The sequence below is a fragment of the Geotrypetes seraphini genome, chromosome 3 (assembly GCF_902459505.1).
Source record: "Geotrypetes seraphini chromosome 3, aGeoSer1.1, whole genome shotgun sequence".
NCBI lineage: Eukaryota > Metazoa > Chordata > Amphibia > Gymnophiona > Dermophiidae > Geotrypetes > Geotrypetes seraphini.
This window is the reverse complement of record NC_047086.1, coordinates 407,014,831-407,037,958: the sequence shown is the minus strand read 5'-3', so window position 1 is coordinate 407,037,958 and position 23,128 is coordinate 407,014,831. Positions and strand designations below refer to the sequence as shown.

Genomic DNA, 23,128 nt, shown 5'->3' with positions numbered 1-23,128 from the left:
CGCTTCCTCTGATCTGTATCTTGCATACTTTCATTCAACAAGTTCCACTGCTTGAGCCTAGATGTCAAAGATCCATGATCAAGTTGTTGAGGTCCATTGCTCCGGTCTCCCCCTCCCCCTCCATGTATGGCACGTGGAATATGGGTGCTCCTCAGCCAGCCAGGCAGCGTCAATCTGGCATGAATCCACATTAAAAAAAACCCTGAGGTGTCTATCTGGAATGATTTTTTTTTTTTTAAATCAAGGTGTTTTGAGGTAGATAGAGACTTTCAGATCCAAATCGGGAAATCCAAGATGACCATTGCAGAAGCGTGGTGGCACCAAGAAAATAATAAGAAAGAGCAATATAAACATTTTAAAAAATTCAGGGAAGGGGTTTTTGGAGGTGGGGGACCCTGAACCAAGCCCTTGCCGACCCCAAAACAATTTTCTGCTACCCCCCCAAACGATTCTCCCAAAGACTATAACAGCCTGTACTCACTGCTCTGTGTTAGTGCTGTACCTGCTTCAGCTCACCCTGCAAATAGATTATAGAGAAGACTCCTGCCACAGAAAGCATGAACAAGTCCAAACGCTGCAATCGTTGGGTTGCCAGTTGGAATGAAGCCGGACTGAGACCTCAGAACCCCCACACTCATTGTCAAGGGGAAGGAAACGCAGCCACCACCTGCTAAAATCCACTGTACTGCAACTGAGCCAAATAGCCTGCACTCAAGCTCCAGAACAACCAGGAGCAAGCCAGGCTTCAAGAGGAATGGTCCTCGAGCTCCACAGTTGTTCATGCTGGCCGGATAAACAGCTTCCTTGTAAAAGGGTCGCCCTGTTAGCTACAGACTACTATTCTGGATAAAAAACCAAAAGTAATAAAGTGCCCTCAAAGCAGATCAGAAAGACATCTTCCAAGGAACTATAGCACAGGCCAGCGAGAAAGGAGACAGAGCCAAAAATGGTAGATGATGTCTTCTACAACCATTGATCAAGACCGATGTACCTTGTGGACAGCTCAAGTATATCAAGTACTTGGAAACTTCGAATCACTGTCCTGCTGAAAAAGGAATCTTCCGCCTCCTCCAGGATCTGCAGGCCCTTTCCCTCTATCTTGCAAAGCATCCCCACATACATTTATTTGGATTTTGCTCACAACTTTTTCAGTAACATAGTAACAACAGCTCGAGGTATTTCTCTGTCCTTGGAAGGCTCACAACTCAATTTGGTACCTAAGGCAATGGAGAGTTGCCCAAGATGAGGATCTGAACCAGGCTCCCCTGGATGTGAAGCTCAGAGCTGGAAGATGTTTTATTGTACGAATGATCTTGGCAGGGTGATATGCTGAGCTTTATGCCAAATGTGTTAGCCTTTCTGGATAGGTTCTTCCCCTTCACACGTAGAATTTCTATCCACAAAGATGCCACAGTGCATTTTGTTAATTGTAAAACATCTTTTATCCTCTGACTCAATGCCCTCTAACATACATTTGATCTACGGCGTCATTGTCCATTGGTTATCCTCCTTCATTCGGTCCTGCACACTCTAACTCTGCCATCTTATTTTTTGAAATGTCTGAATACAAATTATGTGTGTGCAACTGACAGGGATAACTGGACATTTTTCAGCTCTCTGCTCTTTAATTTTCCTTTACCTTTTCCTATTGGGGTGCCTTCTAAGTCACTCCTGGCTTTCCCCATGATCATGTTTAAAAGCTGCTCTCTCTCCTTTTTAAAGGTTAGTGCCAGGAGCTTGGTCCCACCCTTATTAAGATAGAGCCCATCTCTTCCCTAAAATATGTCCCGTTCCTAAAAAATCTCTTCCCTGCACCATCATCTTATCCATGCACTGAGATTCCATAACCAAAAGTACAATCATAATAAAAGTACAACAAAAAGTATTCTTACACCAAGAATGCAACCCAGGAAGTTTTGGATTTCAACTTTCAACCTAAAATTCTACATCTGGCTTCCAGGACCTCCCCCCCCCTGTTTTCATCCTATGTCACTGGTATCCATGTGTAGCGATAAAGCCAGTTCCTGTCTAGGTAACATGTGACCACCTTCACTTTAAGCAGGTAAATTGCTAAACAATTCTCATGTCCCATGCAACCCAAGTATTGCATTGTAATGAACAAATCATTAACCACAAGAGCAATTCCAACACCATCATTGGTACAAGAGGATATGTATCATCTTCAGGACTGCTTCCTGAGTCAACAATGTGATGGACTGCTCTACTTTGACCCTGAAGGTCTTCATTCTTGCACCGAGGGCACACATACAACCTTTCACACGTGAGTGCACAAAACCAGACACCACTCCCCCCTCCCCCACCAGCTAAACTACGGTCTGTATCTTAATATTGGTGAGTTTTTAGTTATTTAAAATGTCTATAGGAGTAGGAGTGCAATTAATCTGATTGCTCACCTTTTTAACTCGTGTTTTGAAATCTGATGAGTTGGTGTGTGGTAGGGCTGTGAAAACTCTGAAGTCCTCTGCATTGTGATGGACATTTCTACAGATTTGGGGATGGGGCACTGGGTACTAGTATTTGCTTTTAATATAAAGTGCAGGACCGTTTGGAGGTGTTCTCATAACAAAGGCATTAATCTCTTTGATGGCTAGGTATAGTCTGCTATGAGTTGAAAGTAAATCTGCTCAAGAAATCTGTTTCCTGTGCACTTCAGTATAATTTATAGACTTGGTTCTCTCTTCCCATTTCAGCTACTGACACTGTCATTCCTATTTATTCCTCTTTATCTAAGACATTCTCAGACCTGAGGAGGATAAGGGAATAGCGGAACAAAGTATACAGAAAGGAGCTCCTTACCCAGCAAATCTCCTGACAAATTAACAGGTAAAATGATTCCCACTGATAAGATATTGACAGCAATCAGCAGACAGATGAGGTGGCGTTGGAAGGAGAGATAGTGCATGGCAGCGCTGCCACAGCGCTCATTGATCTCTTCATCTCTGTAAGCACAAAAAGGCATCGTCAGGCTCCTCACAGCCAACTACAGCGTTCTAGACTTGTGGGAAATCAACACAGTAGAAAGAAATAAACCTGGTCTCTCTGGTCATTTCTGGCATCTGAGGTGTAGGCACTGAAATGAGGGCGCACGAGGGGGGCCTCAAAAATCTCACCTAAGAACCTGACATGCGCTTAATTTGCCATTTGATAACAAAAGGGGCCTCCTTCACAACCTCATCACACACCTGTCCCCAAGCTGCTTACGCTAACATTTTACATTCACTTGTTCCCTGTACTGAGCTCTCCATTACAAAAATAACTCCAACCTGCTTCAATACCAGCGGCAAAGACTGCAAATCCAGTTCGGTAGTTATCAGGTTATTTCAATCAAGGAAGAGAAGCGAGCTAGGAACAAGGGAAGCCCAATTCAAATTCTACTTCTTGTGACCCTCCACTGCCTCAAGTAGAAACCCAGATTGTAAGCCCTCCAGGGATAGAGCTAAAAATTTCCTTCATTTGAGTCTTCAGTAGTAGAAACTAAAACTAAAATGAATCAGAACATGAAATACTGTTCATGCAAACATTGATCAGTTTTACAGTACTCACTGCATTTGAAAAACAGATGATACCCAGGAGCAAAAACCCTAGAATTAAAGAGAAATTCATCATTAGCCTCCTCTAAGTCTTGAAATCTCTTGGAAGGACAGAGAAGTTTTTTCACCCTCTCCCCTCCTTCCTCAAAATAAGATGATGGTCTGCCAAACACAAACATTTTCTCAACTGTCAATTCTTCCTGGCTTCTCCACCCATTTGTGGTCCTATTTAAAAAATAATCATCTGCCTACTTAAGCCAAGTCTGAAAACTTCCAAAATCATTTATCCTAGTCCATCAGATGATCAGCTTAGGTTTACCAAGGATCCCCAACTCTGCTCCAGTAGCCTCATATTTAAAAAACTTGAACCGAAAAGCAGTTACTTAGCATAATGGGTGTTATCCAGGGACAGTAGGCAGATATTCTCAGATGTGGGTGACATTAAGGTTTTTTTTATGAGAGATGTTCTGCAATTGTGTCTGTATGTAGTGTTTAACTTGTTAGGACCGTAATTTTTGTAAATAAGGGGCCTTATTTACATAAATTAGCAGGACAGAAAGGTGGGGCTGTGTGAAAACCCCCCAGGATCAGTTAACAGAGGGAGGAGGATCAATCCCCTCTGGCTACAGCCCTTTCCTACTGTCTTACTCCCTTAGCCATTCCTTACCTCTTTCGCAGTTCTCCTCAAGCTTCACATTCCCTATCCAATCCCACTGGTTTCCAAGTCCTCTATACCAGTGGTTCCCAACCCTGTCCTGGAGGACTCCCTGGCCAGTCGGATTTTCAGGATAGCCCTAATGAATATGCATGAGAGAGATCTGCATATAATGAAGATGCTAGGCATGCAAATCTGCTCCAAATATTCTGAAACCCCCGATTGGCCCGAGGGTCCTCCAGGATAGGATTGGGAACCACTGCTCTATACTATCTATCCATCCTTCACCTAAAGCTTGCCTCAATCCCCCACTTCCTCAAATATTCCAAGCCTTATTTTTAAATCAACCATATCTTGGCCCCAGCAACTAGGAGAGATATTCTGATGAACGTCTCTTCTCTAACTTGCTCCTCCCATGGCCAACACTTCTCCTTTCCTTATAGGGCTAGATTCACTAAGCCCACCGATCAAGTCCCGACCACTTAGCGACCCCGACCCGATTCCGATCCGCGCATGCAAATGAGGGGAAGGGCATCCAAAAGTAGGAAGACAGCGATTCACAAAACAATTTCAGGACTGCCCGATCCAAAAACCCTCTCTCTGCCCCGACTCCATGGTTTTAACCCACGGTGCAGCCCCGCTTTCAACCTGCAGGTTAAAACCACGGATTCGCAAAAGTTTCCAGCTCTTCCGTCGCGGTGAGCATGCGCAGACCATCTACAGGCAAAGCAGATGGTCTGCACATGCTCAAGGATCGCTCTCCAGTGATCAGTGCGGTCGGTGAGGGCGTTCCATCCGATCACACTCATTTGCATCACCCCCATTTATGAATCAGTCGGCCTGCCTCGGATCAGGCAGGTTAGTGAATCTAGGCCATAGTTTCTAATCTGAGATCAAAGTTTGATTTGGGAGGCACACCTTAGATTTCTACAAAGCAACACCCAGCTAGCTAAGCCTGCAAACTGCATGGTATGGAGAAATGCAACAAAGGCAAGAAAAGATGAAGAGCTCTAGAATTTGGTATAGAAGAATGAAGCACTAATGAGACAACAGCTAGAATCTATCACATACATACCGTGTCATTGTCCAGTTCATCGATTCCTGAGGAAGAAGAGGATAGCCTGCGGTACCTCGAAGAAGGAACACTGAAATTTAAAAAATTTATTTATTCCAACTTTATTTTCTTGATTAAGCACAATCAAATTCATGGGAAAAACTTCAATTCGCACAGTTAGGTTTTTCTGGACAGAGGTTGCCAGCACAAAAAATTAATGCTTCTTCCCGCAGGCCAGCAAGATAAGGTAAATGCTCTGAGGAGAGTGTGACATAGTGGTTAGAGCTCTGAGGTTGTGGGTTCAAATCCTAGGCTGCTTCCTATGACCCTGGGCAAGTCACTTAATCCTCCACTGCCCCAGGTACATTAGATAGACAGGATAGATAGGGGAAATGCTTGAAGTACCTGTATGCAAACCGCTACAAAAAGCAGTTACTTACTGTAGCAGATGTTATCCAGGGACAGCAGGCAGATAGTCTCACATGTGGGTAATGTTATCCACAGAGCCCAGTACAGACAATGTTTAAGTGTACCATCACTTTAAGCTTATATCGAAGCACATGCACGACTGCCTTCCCGCCGGACATCAGCTCATGGTACCTCAGTTCCGTAAACAAGCAAAGAAGCCAACCAGGGGAGGTGGAGGGATGTGAGAATATCTGCCTGCTGTCCCCAGATAATACCTGTAACAGTAAGTAACTGTGCTTTATCCCAGGACAAGCAGGCAGCATAACTGAAAAAGAAGGGATGGAGGGAGTGTTGGCCTTTAAGAAGAAAATGAATTCTGTAGTAGTGGGATGTAAATGTGTGACTTGAGGACCAAGTAGTTGCTTTGCAAATATCTTCAATGGGAGTGGAACGCAGAAAGGCTACTGCTGCCACCATTGCTCGGACTTTGTGTGCTGTAACACGTCTCTTGAACGCTGCCCAGCCTGAGCATAGCAAAAGGAAATGTGGAAACAGTTTGTTTGGCAACAGGTACCGGTACTCCTAATCTGTTAGGGTCAAAAGAGGTGAACTGAGGTGCAGTCCTGTGTGGTTTAGTTCTTTGCAAATAGTAAGCCAAGGCACCTTTACAGTCCAATGTGTGAAGAGCCATTTCACCAGGATGAGAATGAGGCCTTGGGAAGAAAACCAAACAAATGGTATGACAATGAATTATTAGAGTTAAAAAGATTAGTGAGAAAGAAGGGAAACATTTGGAGAAGATCAGGTAAGGTGGAAGATAAAGCAATATGGAGATTAGAGATAAGGAATTATAAAACCTTAATAATCTCTTTAATACAGAATCTAAAACAAGATCAAGGTCAGAAAGTCCACCATCAGCAGAGGCTTTAGCTCAGTACTTTGAAGCGAAGATCCATAATTTCAGAATTCACTTAGATTCAACTTTGCAAATTTCGAATTCTTTTCAACCCAATCAAATGAGGGAATCAGGGCTGATATGTCCTGGTCCCAGTTCAACTTTCCTGATTGGGCAATGCTTTGTAACTTATTTTCTAAGTATGCAAAAAAGAACTGTCAACTTGACGACTGTCCTTCAGTTTTAATGAGAAATGCTCCGCTCACTTTAAAATCAAAACTTTTTGATTGGATTGGATTGGTCCGATTTTAATCACCCCTATTATACAGGATTTAAAAGAAACTATAACTAATACATCCAGTTTTAGACCAGTCGCTTCTATTGAAGGTTTAGTAAATGTGCAATTAGTGAATTATTTAGATAAAGTTGAAATTCTACCCAATTTTCAATCTGGCTTCCTTACCGGATATAGCACTGAAATAGTTCTAGCTTCAATAGTAGATCATATCAGGTTCAAGCGCAATTATCTACAACTGGATTTGAGTCATGCTTTCGACTTAGTTGACCATGATATACTACTAGATTACTTGGATTCCATCGGAATTTCAGGGAGGGCATGGAATTGGCTTCAAGGGTTTTTGGAAAATAGTCAGTGCTGGTCCTTACTCTACCTGATGGGTAAATGAAAGTGGAGTCCCTCAGGGATCACCACTTTCTCCAACTTCATTTAATGTTTACTTAGCACCTTTATGTTATTTATTACATAGTTTACAAGTAAAATTTTATGTTTATGCAGATGATATTTCAATACTTATCCCTTTAACCAAATTCACTTCAGAAGTGTTACATTATATAGCTTTTATTCATACGCAAGTGGAAACTTGGACATCTACATTGAAATTACCGTATTTTCGCGGATATAACGCGCGCGTTATACGCGTTTTTACGTACCGCGCATACCCCTCGCGCGTTATATGCGTGAGCGCGGTATACAACTTTTTTTTTTCAATCCGATCGGCATCCCTCCTACGAACCGGTATCCTCCCCCCCCCGCTCACCCCTCCCCCGCGATCCTACATCCTCCCCCAGCACCGCAAAATATGCCTTACCCGATTGGGCACCGGCACCAGCACCAATGCACAGGATGTGCCAGTGCCAGTGCCCGAAGATCCTCCCTCGTTGGTTTGGGTTGGTTTGGGCTGGGCTGAGCTGGGCGGTGCGGCGCAGGAGAGATTCTCCTTCTTCCTGCGCCAGGCTGGACTAGGCTTTGAGCATGCGCATGCTCAAAGCCTTCTGGTCTCGCTCTCTCCGAGATTTCGAGAGAGCGAGACCAGAAGGCTTTGAGCATGCGCAAATGCTCAAAGCCTAGTCCAGCCCGGCGCAGGAAGAAGGAGGATCTCTCCTGCGCCGCACCGCCCAGCTCAGCCTAGCCCAAACCAACCCAAACCAACGAGGGAGAATCTTCGGGCACTGGCACTGGCACATCCTGTGCATTGGTGCTGGTGCCGGTGCCCAATCGGGTAAGACATGTTTTGCGGTGCTGGGGGGGGGGGATGTAGGATCGCGGGGGAGGGGTGTGTGACGTGAGCGGGGGGGGGGGGGATGCCGGTTCGTAGGGGGGTGCCGGGTCGGATTGAAAAAAAAAAAGTTGTAAAACGCGGGTAAGCTAGCGGGGGGGAGGATGTCGGTTCGGAGTAGGCGGGAGAGGTTTTAGCATGCGCGGTATACGCGTGTGCGCGCTATATTAAATTTTTTTTTACATAGATTTGTGTTCCCCGCGCGCTATACCCGTGTGCGCGTTTTACACGGGTGCGCGTTATATCCGCGAAAATACGGTAAACCTGGGTAAATCAAAATTCTTTCTAGCTAGTCTTAATGATAAAATTACTGAAAGAACTCTACTTTTAAACGGGCAATCTTACTCGATATCCCCTACCCTGAAAATTTTAGGGGTTATTTTAGATCAGTCTTTATCTTTTAAGGCCCATACAGATTCACTGGTTAAAAGATTTTTTTATTGTCCTCTGGAAGCTGCGTACTATTAGGAAATATTTTGATTTTATATCATTTAAAATCTTGGTCCAATCTTCAATCCTTTCAATATTGGATTATTGTAATGTTATTTATAATAATAATAACTACTTTATTTTTCTATACCGCCATAGTCAGACGACTTCTAGGCGGTTCACATCAAAAGAAGGCTGGACATTCAGCGAATTACAAATGTGTGAGGGGAATGTTACAGAAGGGAGGAAATGTAAGAGGGGTTGTAAGGGGAGGGAAGTGAGAGCGGTTGCCTGAGAGATTGCTTTGGGTTTATAGGGGGAAAAGCGTGGTGAGCAAAGGTCGGTCAAACAGAGTGGTTTTGATAGATTTTCGGAATGCGTTGTAAGTCTGTCTGGTTTTATTTATGTAGTTTCCCAGCCAGGATTGTTATCTGTTAGCTTGGAACATGAAGGTTCTGTCAAGGAAGGATTTGTATTTGCAGCCAATGATTTTAGGATAGGCAAAGATGTTTTTGTTTCTGGTTGTTCGTGTGGGGTTGTGTAGAGTGAAGTGTGTTTGCAGGTAGGAACGAGCTAGGCCCAGATTTGTTTGAAGCAGATGCATGCAAATTTGAACTGAATTCGCGCTTCTATTGGTAGCCAGTGCAGTTTTTTGTAGTATGGACTAATGTAGTCGTTTTTTCTCAGTCCGAAGATTAGGCAAACTGCAGTGTTTGGCACTAATCTCGGTTTCTTGTTTTTTGTGGGATACCCAGGTAGACAATGTTGCAGTAGTCCAGGGTGGATAGAATCAGCGATTGTACCAGTAACCTAAAGGATGGTATGTCAAAGTATTTTTTAATAGTCCTTAGCTTCCATGGTGTATAAAAACATTTCTTCACTATTAAGTTTGTGTGGTCAGCCATGGTCAAGTGCATGTCTAGTGTGATACCCAGAATTTTTATGGTTTTGGAAATCGGATATTCGTGGTCGTTTATTTTTAGTGATGTTCTCATTATTTTGTCATTGGGGCTTGCCAAGAAGATTTTTGTTTTCTCTGTGTTTAGTTTCAGTTTGAAGTTGGTGGTCCATTTTTCGATTTCTATCATAATGTGTGAGAGGTTGTCTATAATTTCAGTTGAGATGTCATTTAAGGGGATTAGGATGGATATATTGTCTGCATATATGTAGTGCTTTAAGTTTAATTTTTGTAGTCGGTGACCTAAGGATGCTATGTAGATGTTGAATAATGTAGGTGATAGAGGGGAGCCTTGGGGTACCCCTGATGGGTTTTTCCATGGGTTGGAGTGATTTCCGTTGCTGGCTACTCGGTAGGATCTGTTTGTTAGGAATTCTTGAAACCATTTCTTTACCTTTCCCGAGATTCCCATTGCATCAAGGCATAGTAACATGATTTTGTGGTCTACTAGGTCGAACGCACTGCTAAGGTCTAGTTGTAGAATCAGTGCACTTTTGCCTTTGCTGAATAGATCATAGAGGTGGTTTAGTATGGAGGCTATGACCATTTCTGTGCTATATCCTTTCCTGAAACCTGACTGATGTTCGCTGAGGATGTTAAATTTGTCTAGGTAGTTTACTAGTTGGAGGTTGACCAATCCTTCTAGTAGTTTAGTGAAGAGGGGAATGATTGCTATGGGTCTGTAGTTGGATGTCAGTGCTGTAGAGGTTTTCTGATCTTTGGGGATAGGTGTAAAAAGTATGTGACCCTTGTCTTTGTTTAGTGTTCCATTTGTAAGGGCTGTTAGCCAAGTGAATAGTTCCATCTTGAATTCTGGAGGGGCAATTGTCATGATTTTAGGGGGACATTCGTCGAGTAGGCAGTTTGATTTGTTGTATTTGTTGAATAAATTTAGGAACTGATGCCAATTTGGGAATTCGAAGTGGTCCCAGATTATGTCTGCTCTGGTATTCTGGTCGTGGGGTTCGAGATAGTGGAGGATATCGTTTGTGGGTGTGAGTAGAGTTGTTCTTAGGTCTGTGATTTTGTTTTTTAAAAAAATTGGCTAGGGCTTGGGCAGATGGGGTGCTCTCGTTGTCCTTTTTCAGGATTCTTGTTGGGTCTGTTAGTGTTTTTACTAGTTTGAACAATTCTTTGCTGTTTATTTTTTTTGTACCTATTTTTGTGCCTAGTGTTTTGTGCGTTTTTCTTTGATCATATTTTTATTTGTTTTCATTTTTTGTTTCCAGGTTGTCTTATCCATTTCATATAAAATAACCACTAGCCAACTAAAAATCATACAAAATACAGCTATTCATTTGATTTTTTATTTGAAAAAACACGATCATATCAGTGTATATTATCAAAAGCTTCACTGGGTACTGTTTGAGGCTAGAGTGTTATTTAAATTTGGATGCATTTGTTTTAAAGTTTTATTTGGTTTAGCACTGGATTACCTCATTTCTCATTTTAATTTTTTTATTTTTAAGAAAAATATCCACAGATCCGGTTGGTTTTATTTTTCTTCAGTAAATGCATGTTGTTACAAAAAAAATTTTGGGTAAGACCTTAGCATTCCAAGCAGGATTAATTAATTCATGTTTGAATCCTCTTGTTTCTCCATTTCTTACTTACTATCAATTTCAAAAAGATCTTAAAACCCACTTATTTAAACAATATAATATACATTATTGACTTTTTATATTATCATGTTGTCATCATGTATTTTTTAAAATTTTTCATTAGTACCGTATTTTCACGCATATAACGCGCGCGTTATACGCGTTTTTACCTACCGCGCATACCCCTCGCGCGTTATATGCGTGAGCGCGGTATACAAAAGTTTTAAAACATAGTTCCCACCCCGCCCGACGCCCGATTCACCCCCCCCCCAGCAGGACCGCTCGCACCCCCACCCCGAACGACCGCTCGCACGCGCTCCCACCCGCACCCGCATCCACGATCGGAGCAAGAGGGAGCCCAAGCCCTCTTGCCCGGCCGACTCCCCGACGTCCGATACCTCCCCCCCCCCCGGCAGGACCACTCGCACCCCCACCCCGAACGACCGCTCGCACGCGCTCCCACCCGCACCCGCATCCACGATCGGAGCAAGAGGGAGCCCAAGCCCTCTTGCCCGGCCGACTCCCCGACGTCCGATACATCCCCCCCCCCCGGCAGGACCACTCGCACCCCCACCCCGAACGACCGCTCGCACGCGCTCCCACCCGCACCCGCATCCACGATCGGAGCAAGAGGGAGCCCAAGCCCTCTTGCCCGGCCGACTCCCCGACGTCCGATACATCCCCCCCCCCCCGGCAGGACCACTCGCACCCCCACCCCGAACGACCGCTCGCACGCGCTCCCACCCGCATCCGCATCCACGATCGGAGCAAGAGGGAGCCCAAGCCCTCTTGCCCGGCCGACTCCCCGACGTCCGATACATCCCCCCCCCCCGGCAGGACCACTCGCACCCCCACCCCGAAGGACCGCCGACATGGGCCCAACCCGACCATGTGCCTCAGGCCGCGCCCCCAGGTGGGACCTAAGGCTCCAGGGCCTATTCTGATTGGCCCACGCACCTTAGGCCCCACCAGTAGGCGGAGCTTTAGGATGGATGGGCCAATCCGGCCTCATTCCTTCGTTGGCTGCCTGCCGGACAGGCGGGTTTGGCTCCCGTCTGTCCGGCCAACTACCAAAGGTACGGGGAAGGGGGGTGGGGGGGTCGTGGGGGTCGCCAGGGGGGTCGCGGGTCGGCTGGGGGAGCGGTCGGAGGTTCTTGGGGGGGGCGGTCGTTGGGGGGGAGGGGGGTTTGCGTCGAGGGCAGGAGGGCCTGGGATCCCTCCTGCCCGTAATGTAGTGCGGGGTGGGGTTAGGGGGTCGCCGTGGCCAGGAGGGTTTGGGCTCCCTTCTGGCCCAACTACCAAAGGTACGGGGAAGGGGGGTGGGGGGGTCGTGGGGGTCGCCAGGGGGGGTCGCGGGTCGGCTGGGGTGGCGGTCGGAGGTTCTTGGGGGGGGCAGTCGTTGGGGGGAGGGGGGTTTGCGTCGAGGGCAGGAGGGCCTGGGATCCCTCCTGCCCGTAATGTAGTGCGGGGTGGGGTTAGGGGGTCGCCGTGGCCAGGAGGATTTGGGCTCCCTCCTGGCCCGATATTGTTGGGGAGTCGGCGGTCCTTCGGGGGGAGGGATGTATCGGACGTCGGGGGGGGGCATCAGGCTTTCAGGATGGGGACAGACCTTCAAGGGGGGACAGTGCACGGAAGTCAGGGGGGGGGAACGGAGAGTCGGAAAGTCAGGGCGGGCGAAAGGAGCGTCGGGCAGCATGCGCGGTATACCCGTGAGCGCGGTATACCAAAGTTTTTGTACATATCATCGTGATTTCTGCGCGCTATACCCGTGTGCGCGTTTTATACGGGTGCGCGTTATTTGCGTGAAAATACGGTACTTGGGGGGAAGTGACGTCACCGACACGAATGGTCGGCTAAGGTGGGTGCTCCGCAAACCCCGGCGATAATTTAGCATTTTCCCGGCATTTTCGCTGCGTGTTTTACACCCGAAGTACTTATTTTGGAACCTGTGAGCAACGAGCGATCCCTTACTGAGCTTGATGGCGGGACAGCCGAAAAAAACTTTGCAGGACTACTCTTTTCTCCCGCATGACGGGGGCAGGCTTAAAATGGCGGCTGCGGAGACAGGAAGTGCAGCGGGGCCTATGGAGGTAATCTCTGTTGCGGCTGGAGAGGAGGGGAGGCCCTCGGCAGTGGAGACTTTGGCAGAATTAAAGTTAATGCTTCAGGACATTCATACTGATATCAAATCTGTTCGTACTGAATTATCGACCCTGGCAACAGACCTGAGAGGTGAGATTGCGGAGCTGGGTCATAGGGTGGCTGAGACGGAGGAAGGATTAGAACAACATCAAGAGCATTTGCTGGACTTGGATACTAAAACGAAGGATTTACAGGCGCACCAAACCTTTGTGCTTGATAAGTTGGAGGACTTGGAGAATCGTGGAAGGCGCTCTAACTTGCGGATTCGAGGTGTGCCTGAGCTGGCGGAATATGTTAATAGTGAGAGAGTGGTGCAGCAGGTGGCTAGCATGCTATTGTCAACAGATACGGTGGTCATGGCTCCTGATGAGATTCATTTGGAACGTGCACATAGAGCATTGATGGCGCCAAGGGGGAACAAACCCCGTGACATAATAGCTTGCTTTGTGGACTTTAAAACTAAAGAGGCGGTCATGCGAGCAGCTCGGGCACAGCCTAATTTGAAATTGGACTCTTTCGACATTGAGATATATCAAGATTTGGCTGCTGTGACATTGAGACGTCGAGCGGAGTTGCGTCCAGTACTTCGCTATCTGAAGGAGCGATCTATTAAATATCGTTGGCAATATCCTTTTGCGTTATTGTTCTATTTAGAAGGAAGATTACGCACAGTGCGCTCATTGGAGGATGCAGCTCAAATTTTCCCTTCGGTTCAATTCACTGGAGAGATATCATCATCCAGTAGTCGGCTGGGACAGGCTCCTGTGTTGGGTGAACGTCCCCAGCGACCCCGTTGGCAAAGGGTCGCCCGGATGGGGGGTCGTCTTACGAGAAATTCGCCGGGGGAAGCGGCCAGTTTGGTTGCTGGACCCTGATATTATAACCTGGAGATATGTGTGGGATTTGGTTTCTTTCAGGGGCTCTGTGTATCCAAAATAAGAGGGGTTACTGGGGAGAGTATTTATGTTCTGTTTGGTCGGTTGGGCTGCTGGGAAGGGGTGTGGTTGGGGGGTTATATGGGGTTTTCCCAGGTGTATTGGGTAGGTGGGGATGTGATTTTATTTGGGGAACCTCCTTTTGGGATATGATTGGGGATTGTGTTGTTGCTGGATTGCTATGCTTTTGAGGAAGGGGGTGTTTTGGGAGGGATTTGGATGTGAATGCTTGGGAATGCTGGGAATTTTGGGTTTTATATGAGTGGGGTTTGCGGTAGTTCTTTCTTCTTCCTTGGACCTAGGTCTTTCAGTTGGGGATAGGCCTGGGTATGGAGTTTGGGGGGGTGGAGGGATGGGAGGAGAAGGGGATGGGTTTGGGGTGGGAAGGGATTGTTGGCTGTTGTTTTGTTTTATGGTGGCAGCTGTGGAGTGGGGAGACCTCTGGGGCTAGTGGAAGTGGAGTTCTTTGGCGTTATAAGCAGCTATGGATGTTAATTCGATTGGATGTCTGTTCCAGAGTTTAGACTTCTCACGTTGAATGTGCGAGGCCTTAATACAGCGTATAAGCGACGGCATTTATTTAGGGAGGCTCGAAGACTGAGACCTCAGGTTCTTTTTTTGCAAGAGACGCATCTCCGTTCACGTCATGAACATTTATTGCATAATCCTTTTTTTTCAGGAATTTATTTAGCTTCTAATAAGGCTGATAAGAAAAGTAAGGGGGTGGGGATCTTGATTGCGAGTACGGTTCACACAGTGTGCAAGCGGGTCATTCGGGATGGGGAAGGTCGTTATCTAATTTTGGTAGCTCAAATGGATGGAGACTGGTATACATTGGTCAATGTCTACGCTCCCAATGAACATCAAAGTCGCTTTTTTAGTAGGCTAGAGGCTCGAATTCAGACTTGTGTGGAAGGAACGTTAGTGATGGGGGGGGATTTTAATCTCACTTTGGATCCTTTGGTTGATAATTCTGCCCCTGGTGTGCGTTATGGAAAGATGGAGAGGAAGAGTTTACGATCTCTTTTGTGTCACTGGGATTTATGTGATTTCTGGCGGAAAGCGAATCCCACGGTGAGGGATTATACTTATTTTTCTTCAGTACATAATACGGCCTCTAGGATAGATTTGTGGCTGGGTGAAGAGGGCTTAGTGTCGCGTTTGAGGCGATGTTCTATAGAATCAAGTACATTATCTGATCACTCGCCAGTGCTTTTAATTTTGGAGCGGAGTGGAGAAAGGCGCTCACGTCCGCCTTGGCGTTTTCCTGCTGGGCTTTTGCTAAATCCTGTGAATGTTGAATGGCTGGGCAAGGCTATGATGGAATATTTAGAGTTTAATGATCTGGATGGGATTTCACCGGGGTTATTGTGGGAAGCTTTTAAAGCAGTAATTAGGGGTCAGGTGATAGGTTTGACTGTACGAGAGCGTAGAGTGAAGACGGGTGTGGAATGCTCGCTTCGAGGGGAGATTCAGGTGTTGGAGAGGAGGGAGAAACGTGTGGAATTAACGTCTCAGGAACGAGAGAGGTTGCAGGCATTGCGAATTCAACTTAGGGCGTTGGAATTAGAGGAGATACGGAGTGCTTTGCAAGCGGTCCAGCAAACCTTTTTTGAATTTGGCAATAAATCCAGTCGCATTTTGGCCCATAAACTTAAAAAAAAGGTTTATCGTAATTTTATCCCCGCTATAAGAACTGGTGAGGGTCGTCGGGTTACAGGCTCTATGGACATTGGATATGAGTTTAGGGATTATTATGCCTCTCTCTATGGCCAGGCTGCTGATGTGTCGGTAGGTGAGATTGAGGGATTTCTGGATAAGGTGCAGCTGCCGTCTCTGAATGGTGGAGAGGCCTGTCAGCTTTCCTTACCTATCACCCTTGATGAAGTTCGGGAGGCGATTGAGGCTTTACCGGTGGGTTCTTCACCGGGATTGGATGGTTTTACAAATGTTTTTTATAAGAGGTTTCAGGGAATTGTTGCCCCAGTACTGGTTCGGGTCTTTAATGCTTTTGAAGAGGAATCTATTTTACCGGCTTCTTGGCGTTTGGCAGCTGTGACATTGTTATTAAAACCAAATAAGGATAGTGAGGATTGTGGTTCTTATCGGCCTATATCATTATTGAATTCTGATTATAAAATCTTTACAAAAATTTTGGCGCAGCGATTACAGCGTGTGATACCGACTTTGATAAAGGTGGAACAGGCAGGCTTTATTTGTAAACGCCAAGTGTTTGATAATATTAAAACTTCCCTCCACTTGATTTGGCATGCAACTCGTTATAATGTTCCAACGATACTGCTTTCTTTGGACGCTGAGAAAGCTTTTGATAGGGTGGCTTGGGGTTTTCTGTTTGGTGTTATGTGTAAGTTAGGGTTTGATGAAAAGTTTCTTTTTTGGCTTCGATTGTTATATAGGGCTCCATTAGCTAGCTTTAAGATCAATGGGTTTTTTACGGACCCTATAGAATTGGGTCGGGGAACAAGGCAGGGTTGCCCTTTATCGCCCTTGCTGTTTGCTTTGGCAATGGAACCTTTTGCATGTTTGATACGGCAGCATGGCCATATTCAGGGGTTGGTAGTGGATGACCAGTCTTATAAGATTTTGCTGTTTGCGGATGATGTTCTTTTGTTTTTGCGGAATCCTATGGATTCCTTACCGTATTTGATTCAGGCTTTGGATGATTATGGGCGGGTTTCTGGATTTCGGGTAAATATGGATAAGTCTGAAATTCTTAATGTTAATCTCTCATCTGTTCAGGTTCAGTTGCTTCAAGATCAATATGCTTTTCGCTGGGCGAAGAAATCTCTTAAATATTTGGGAGTGCAATTGACAGCTAGCCCAGATTCGTTATTTGCGGTTAATTTCCCTCCATTGCAGCAACGACTCTTTCAAGATTTGGATAAATGGGAAGGTATGACTATTGGGTGGATGGGTCGTATAGCAGCTGTTAAGATGATGTTGCTTCCGAAGCTTTTATTTTTATTTATGGCTTTACCAATTGAGATACCGATGGGGTATTTTCGCTTATTGAATCGTAAAGTGTTTGCTTACATTTGGAAACGTAAACCTCCACGGGTACGGAGAGCTCTTTTATATCAGCGTAAACAGCAGGGAGGGATGGGAGTCCCTAATTTCCGCCTTTACTATCAAGCGGCTTTATTACAAGCAGTTGCTGCATGGATTGGCTATGAAGACCGTCTTTGGATGTATTTGGAACAGGCTTGTTTGCCTGATATATCGCTGTGGAGGCTTCCGTGGGCTCCAATTTCCATCTTAAGGGCACATTTGAAAATAGATAACCCTTTTTTGAGAGTAATTTTAAATACTTGGTATCAGTTAAGGCGAAAGATGTTTCCGGAGCGTAGACATTTTTCCTTGTCTCCCATAAGTCTACTGGAGGGTTTTGTTCCAGGGGGTGTGGACCCTATTCGGTATAGGTGGGTTCGAGCAGGATTGCGTACTGTTGGTCAAATTTGGCAGGATGGTGCTTTGCTTCCTTTTGCACAACTACAGGATGAGTATGGGCTTAGTCACACTGATGTGTTACCGTACGCGCAATTAAGCACCTTTCTATATAAACAGGCATATTGGGACTTGCTCTTGGGGGATACAAAATTAGAAGTTGCTTTGCAGAAAGGGATTGGGAGGGGAGGGATTTCTTATTTATATCGGGCTCTATTATTGAGGGAGGATCCGGAGGATAGTTATCGTTCTATTTGGGAGAGGGAAATTGGAAGAGTTTTGGATGATAAGGAGTGGGGGTTATGCTATCGAAGTCTTTTTTCTTTGCCTCTCACTTCTTTACTTTTGGAAAATGGGTATAAACTTTACTATCGTTGGTATCTGACACCAGTAAAATTAGTCTCTTTTGGGGTCTCTCTTTCAGATCTCTGTTGGAGGGGTTGTGGGCAGGTAGGTTCTTTTAGGCATATTTGGTGGTCCTGCCCTAAGGTTCGGGACTATTGGAATATGGTGGGGCAGATATTGGTTCAAATTGTAGGGAAGCATATTCCGTTGTTGCTGGAGTGTTGCTTACTCAATTTGCCTTTTCCGGGGTTTTCTTCCAGGGAACATCGTTTGGCTGTTTTTGTGCTCACCTTAGCAAGGGTGGCTTTAGCGGGTTGTTGGCGTTCCGCTAAGGTTCCTGAGCGAGAATATTTGCTTAATCGTTTGGATACGATTCAGTTAATGTGTAAATTGACTGCTATGCGGCGGATGCGCATGGAGCCTTATAGGACTGTATGGTCTGGTTATGTTGCTTGGAGGTCTTCCTCACTCCACATGAGCCTGGTATTAGATTAGGAGGGAAGGGGGTAGGGGTGGGGTGGGGGGTGGAGGGGATGTATTGAGGTTTGGATTGTTTTACCATATGATGAATAATGTGTCTGCTATATTTAGCTAAAGAATTTTTGTTTAGATGAGGAGTTCTGACATTTGGATTTGTGTATTTTCTGATGATATGTTGGTGTTTTCTTTTGTATTTTATATTTTCAAAACCAATAAAAATTTATTTCAAAAAAAAAAAAAAAAATACGGTACTTATTTTAGTCTATATTGTGTTATCCTTATTTATCAGTTTTAATGCTTGTATTAGTTACTTAGAATTTTATTATGTATGATGTTAGTTTTTATTATATTGTATGCTGAGTACCTAATTGTGTAAACATAACATAACAAAACTTTACTCTTCTATACCGCCATAATCAAACAATTTCTAGGCGGTTTACACAGAAGAAGGCTGGACAATCAGCGAAATACAGATAATTAAAATACAACAAGTTTCTTAAATATGTTTAATGTAAAATTTTGTTAACAGTAATATCCACATTTAGGAAACCTCTATGAACTGCTGGTTAGGAGGTATATATAAAAAGAAATTATTATAATTATTAAAGTGAAATTTTGTGACTACATTTGGAAGGAATTTAGGATGAGTTCTGAGGACCACCTTGTCGTGGTGAAAGACTGTGTAAGGTGGGTCACAGACTAGTGCTGAAGTTTCACAGATCAAGAAGACTACTTTCCAAGTAAGATACTTAACCCTTTCAGGACCAAGGGACATATTTGTCCCATAACTTTAAAATCCTATAAATATTGATTGGGATAGTCTACAGTTCTAAATTTGATATGTACGGATTCCATATGATACTGCCTTTATGTAAACAAACTGGTTCCGACATTCATTCATTAGCGTCGTTGCCAGATTGACGAGAAGATTCACTTGCCACACTGTCCATAAGCCAGAAGTGTGATTTTTTTTTTTTAAACATAATGATATTTCACAAAAAAAATCAATTTTTTGGCATCTGCAAGCCCTTTTTACCATAAAAATGTCGTCAAAACCACAAAAGTTGGCCTACGATCCTTATGGTCCTGAAAGGGTTAAGAGGAGTAGTTGCAAGAGGTTCAAATGGAGGTTTATCAAGATCTCAAACAACTGGAGGCAATTTGAGTGGAGCTTTTGAATTTATGAGTCCTTTCATAAACCTGGAAATTAGCGGATGAGTAGCTAGAGGTTTATTATTGAAAGGGACATGGAAGGCGCTGATAGCACCGAGGTGACCTCTGACAGAAGTGGTTTTAAGCCCAGAGATGGAGAGATGCAGAAGGTAGTCCAACACCAAAGGAATATTGGTTAATTTTGTCCTTGTATTGGTATTAGTTTGTTTCTTAACCCTCCTTTCATACAAACATAAGAACTGCCGCAGCAGGGTCAGACCAGTGGTCCATCATGCCCAGCAGACCGCTCACGCGGCGGCCCTCTAGTCAAAGACCAGCGCCCTGACCAAGACCAGCCCTATCAGGGTACGTCCTTGGTCAGCAGAAACTTGCCTAACTTTGTCTTGGATCCCTGGAGGGTGTTTTTCCCTATGACAGACTCCGGAAGAGCATTACAGTTTTCTACCACTCTCTGGGTGAAGAAGAATTTCCTTACGTTTGTACGGAATCTATCCCCTTTCAACTTTAGAGAGTGCCCTCTCGTTCTCCCTACCTTGGAGAGGGTGAACAACCTGTCCTTATCTACTAAGTCTATTCCGTTCAGTACCTTGAAGGTTTCAACCGTGTCCCCTCTCAATCTCCTCTGTTCGAGGGAGAAGAGGCCCAGTTTTTCTAATCTTTCACTATACGGCAGCTCCTCCAACCCCTTAACCATCTTAGTCGCTCTTCTCTGGACCCTTTCGAGTAGTACCATGTCCTTCTTCATGTACCACTTAGATTTTAACCCTAGTTTTTATTTGTGGTATATTAAATAGCTTGAACTTGAAAACTAGAGGCTGTTTTAAGAATTTGGGGAAAAATCTGAATCCAACCCTCTCTACTGAAATACCATATTTAAAAGTAGAATGATCATTTTCTCACCTGTCAGCATCGGACACCAGAGCGAGGCGACCATAGTCCCAGAATCGCTTCCTGATGATGGAGAATATCAATATTAAGAACTGGAGAGAGAAAAAAAAAAGAGAAATGTATCCTTCATATTTTCATCCTTTTTTTTACTGAACCACTCTTAAGAAAACATTTTTTCCCCTACTAATAAGGGACAACCACCCTGATTACAGAGCTGTCATTTCCGTCTCATCCATTAAATGTAGCTGTGAAAACAATAGGTAGGAAAGAAATGGATAGAATATGCCCTCTGTTGATAGTTATACAGATATATAAGGCAATAATAAGTACTTTTCTAAGGTTAGGTTTCAAATATCAAAGACATATAACCTTAGATAAAATTAGTATTTATCCCGTTTAGGACCTCAGGGGGGCAAACTGTGAGAAGGTTTCATTCACAGCATTAATTTGCACTAAAGTCTTCATCGGTCTTATTTTTTATAAATAATTTTTCTATTTTATATAGATATTTCACTCCTCACTGCTTCATCAAATGCTACTGGCAGTGAGGGTGCGTGAAAAGTATGGCGAGTCTGGAATATCCGGTGGTGAAGCGATGGAATGAACACCCCTGAAGCAGCATTTTTACACGAAACGGAGGGTTCCCCGTTGGGTGCATGGGCTGCCTGGCCTGGACTGAGAAGCCATTAGCAGCTAAGTTATCGTTTTTTCTTGCTTCTGCAATGGAGGATATTAACTAGACTGTACTGCCGTCTGTATATTCACCCACTGACTTTCATTCTGCTTTTTTTTGGGGCGTGCTTGTTTTGATACCATCTGGCAGGCTACTTTAGTTGCTTTGCTTTTTGATCACTTACTGTTTAGCATTCACACAGTATTCGTTTATGCAGTTGGATAAATACAATCTAAGGAGTGGAGTTTTTTGGCCATATGAAGCTGAACTGAGGCCTTTTCTCCACTTCTTTTTTCTTTTCTTTTTTTCTGTGTGAATGGTAAGTGCAAAGTATCTAGGCCTTGTTGTGTTGCTGGGTGTATGTATTGTTTGTCCACGTGGGGCTTTGTTTGAGTGAATAAGAAATAGATTCTGGCCCTTATCCTTAAAAAATAGATTCTAGTGGGTTCCAACCTCCCAACCCCCCCCCATGGCAGCATGAACACTATTAAGTAAACTGGGGGGGGTTCTCCCCTCATACTCCCCATTGGTGTGTTGGAGTCTTGCACACAACTGTCTGGACTCGAATGTCGGCGTAGCTTTGTCCCGTGTGCAAATGACTGTGAACCGAAATGAGTGAGTAATCAGTATCGAAATTCCAATGGAACAGATTTTTTTAAATATGCTTTTCATTGAACAACTATGACACAAACACAAATCCAGAAGCAGAATATTTCTTAAGTTTCACATAGGAAATAGCTTTAAAATATCTCCTAATAAATAGATGCTCTGCTTTAGTCTAATACAGGGGTAGGCAATTCCGGTCCTCGAGAGCCGAAGCCAGGTCAGGTTTTCAGAATATCCACAATAAATATGCATGAGATAGATTTGCATCTCAAGGAGGCAGTGCATGCAAATCCATCTCATACATATTCATGGTGGAGATCCTGAAAACCTGACCTGGCTCCAGCTCTGGTCTAATACAAACACCCTCCATTGAAAAACCCTCCCTATATACATTATGTCTACGCCACTAATCCTGTGCCACACATCTGTTCATTTTGTCCCTTTATATTCCTTCCCTTCACATATGGAATTTCTATCCAAATGGAATCCATCCTGCTATTTGTGTCGTGCGGTGTTATCTATAAGTCCCTCTAAAATATAGCGCGCACCCCCCCCCCCTCCAATTTGTTCTCCTCTATCATTGCAATATAATTTGTGTCCCATTGATTGTCCTCCTTCCACCAGGTCTCTGAGATGCCTATTAGATCTATCTCATCATTCAGTGCTATATACTCTAACTCTCCTGCTTTATTTTTTAGACTTGTAGCATGTGTTTTTTCCTTGTATCTACAGGTTGCTTCACATCTTTACTCTGCTTCCCTCTTCAGTACTCTTGGTTTTCTTTCACCATTTTGGAAACCTCTCTATTGGAGCTCCCTAAATATTCTGATTAAACAGTAGACTCCACACCGAACCATCTGCTCCTGGGCGACTGTCAGCATTCCCCCCATCTTAATTTAAAAGCTGCTCTTATCTCCTGTTTAAACTTTAGCATCAGCAGCCTGGTTCCATCCCGGTTAAGGTGGAGTCCATCCTTTTGGAATAGGCTCCACCTTTCCCAGAAGGTAGTCCAGTTGCTAACAAATCTAAATCCCTCAGCCTTGCACCATCGTCTCAACCACGCATTGAGACTTCGGAGCTCTGTCTGCCTCTTGGGTCCTGCATGTGAAACAGGGAGCATTTCTGAAAATGCTACTCTGGAGGATCTGGATTCCAGTTTTCTACCTAAGATCCTAAATTTGGCTTCCAGAACCTCCCTCCCATATTTTCCTATGTCAAGACAGTCAGCTCCTTCCCAGCACTATCTAATATCTTATCTAAGTGACATGTGACAGCCACCTCCTTCGTACCAGG

General features: G+C 44.6%; 1 protein-coding gene across 1 annotated transcript in view; it reads right to left on the bottom strand.

The window, feature by feature from the left end:
* The window catches only part of TMEM63A (transmembrane protein 63A), a 202,822-nt gene that overhangs the window by 162,081 nt on the left and 17,613 nt on the right, over positions 1–23,128 (bottom strand). The window contains exons 3-6 of the mRNA XM_033936649.1: positions 20,569–20,648; positions 5,282–5,351; positions 3,565–3,602; positions 2,818–2,960 (exon numbers count right to left, since the gene is read on the bottom strand). Coding sequence (XP_033792540.1) covers positions 2,818–2,960; positions 3,565–3,602; positions 5,282–5,351; positions 20,569–20,648 — 331 coding nt within the window. The remainder of the gene's footprint in view (positions 1–2,817; positions 2,961–3,564; positions 3,603–5,281; positions 5,352–20,568; positions 20,649–23,128) is intronic.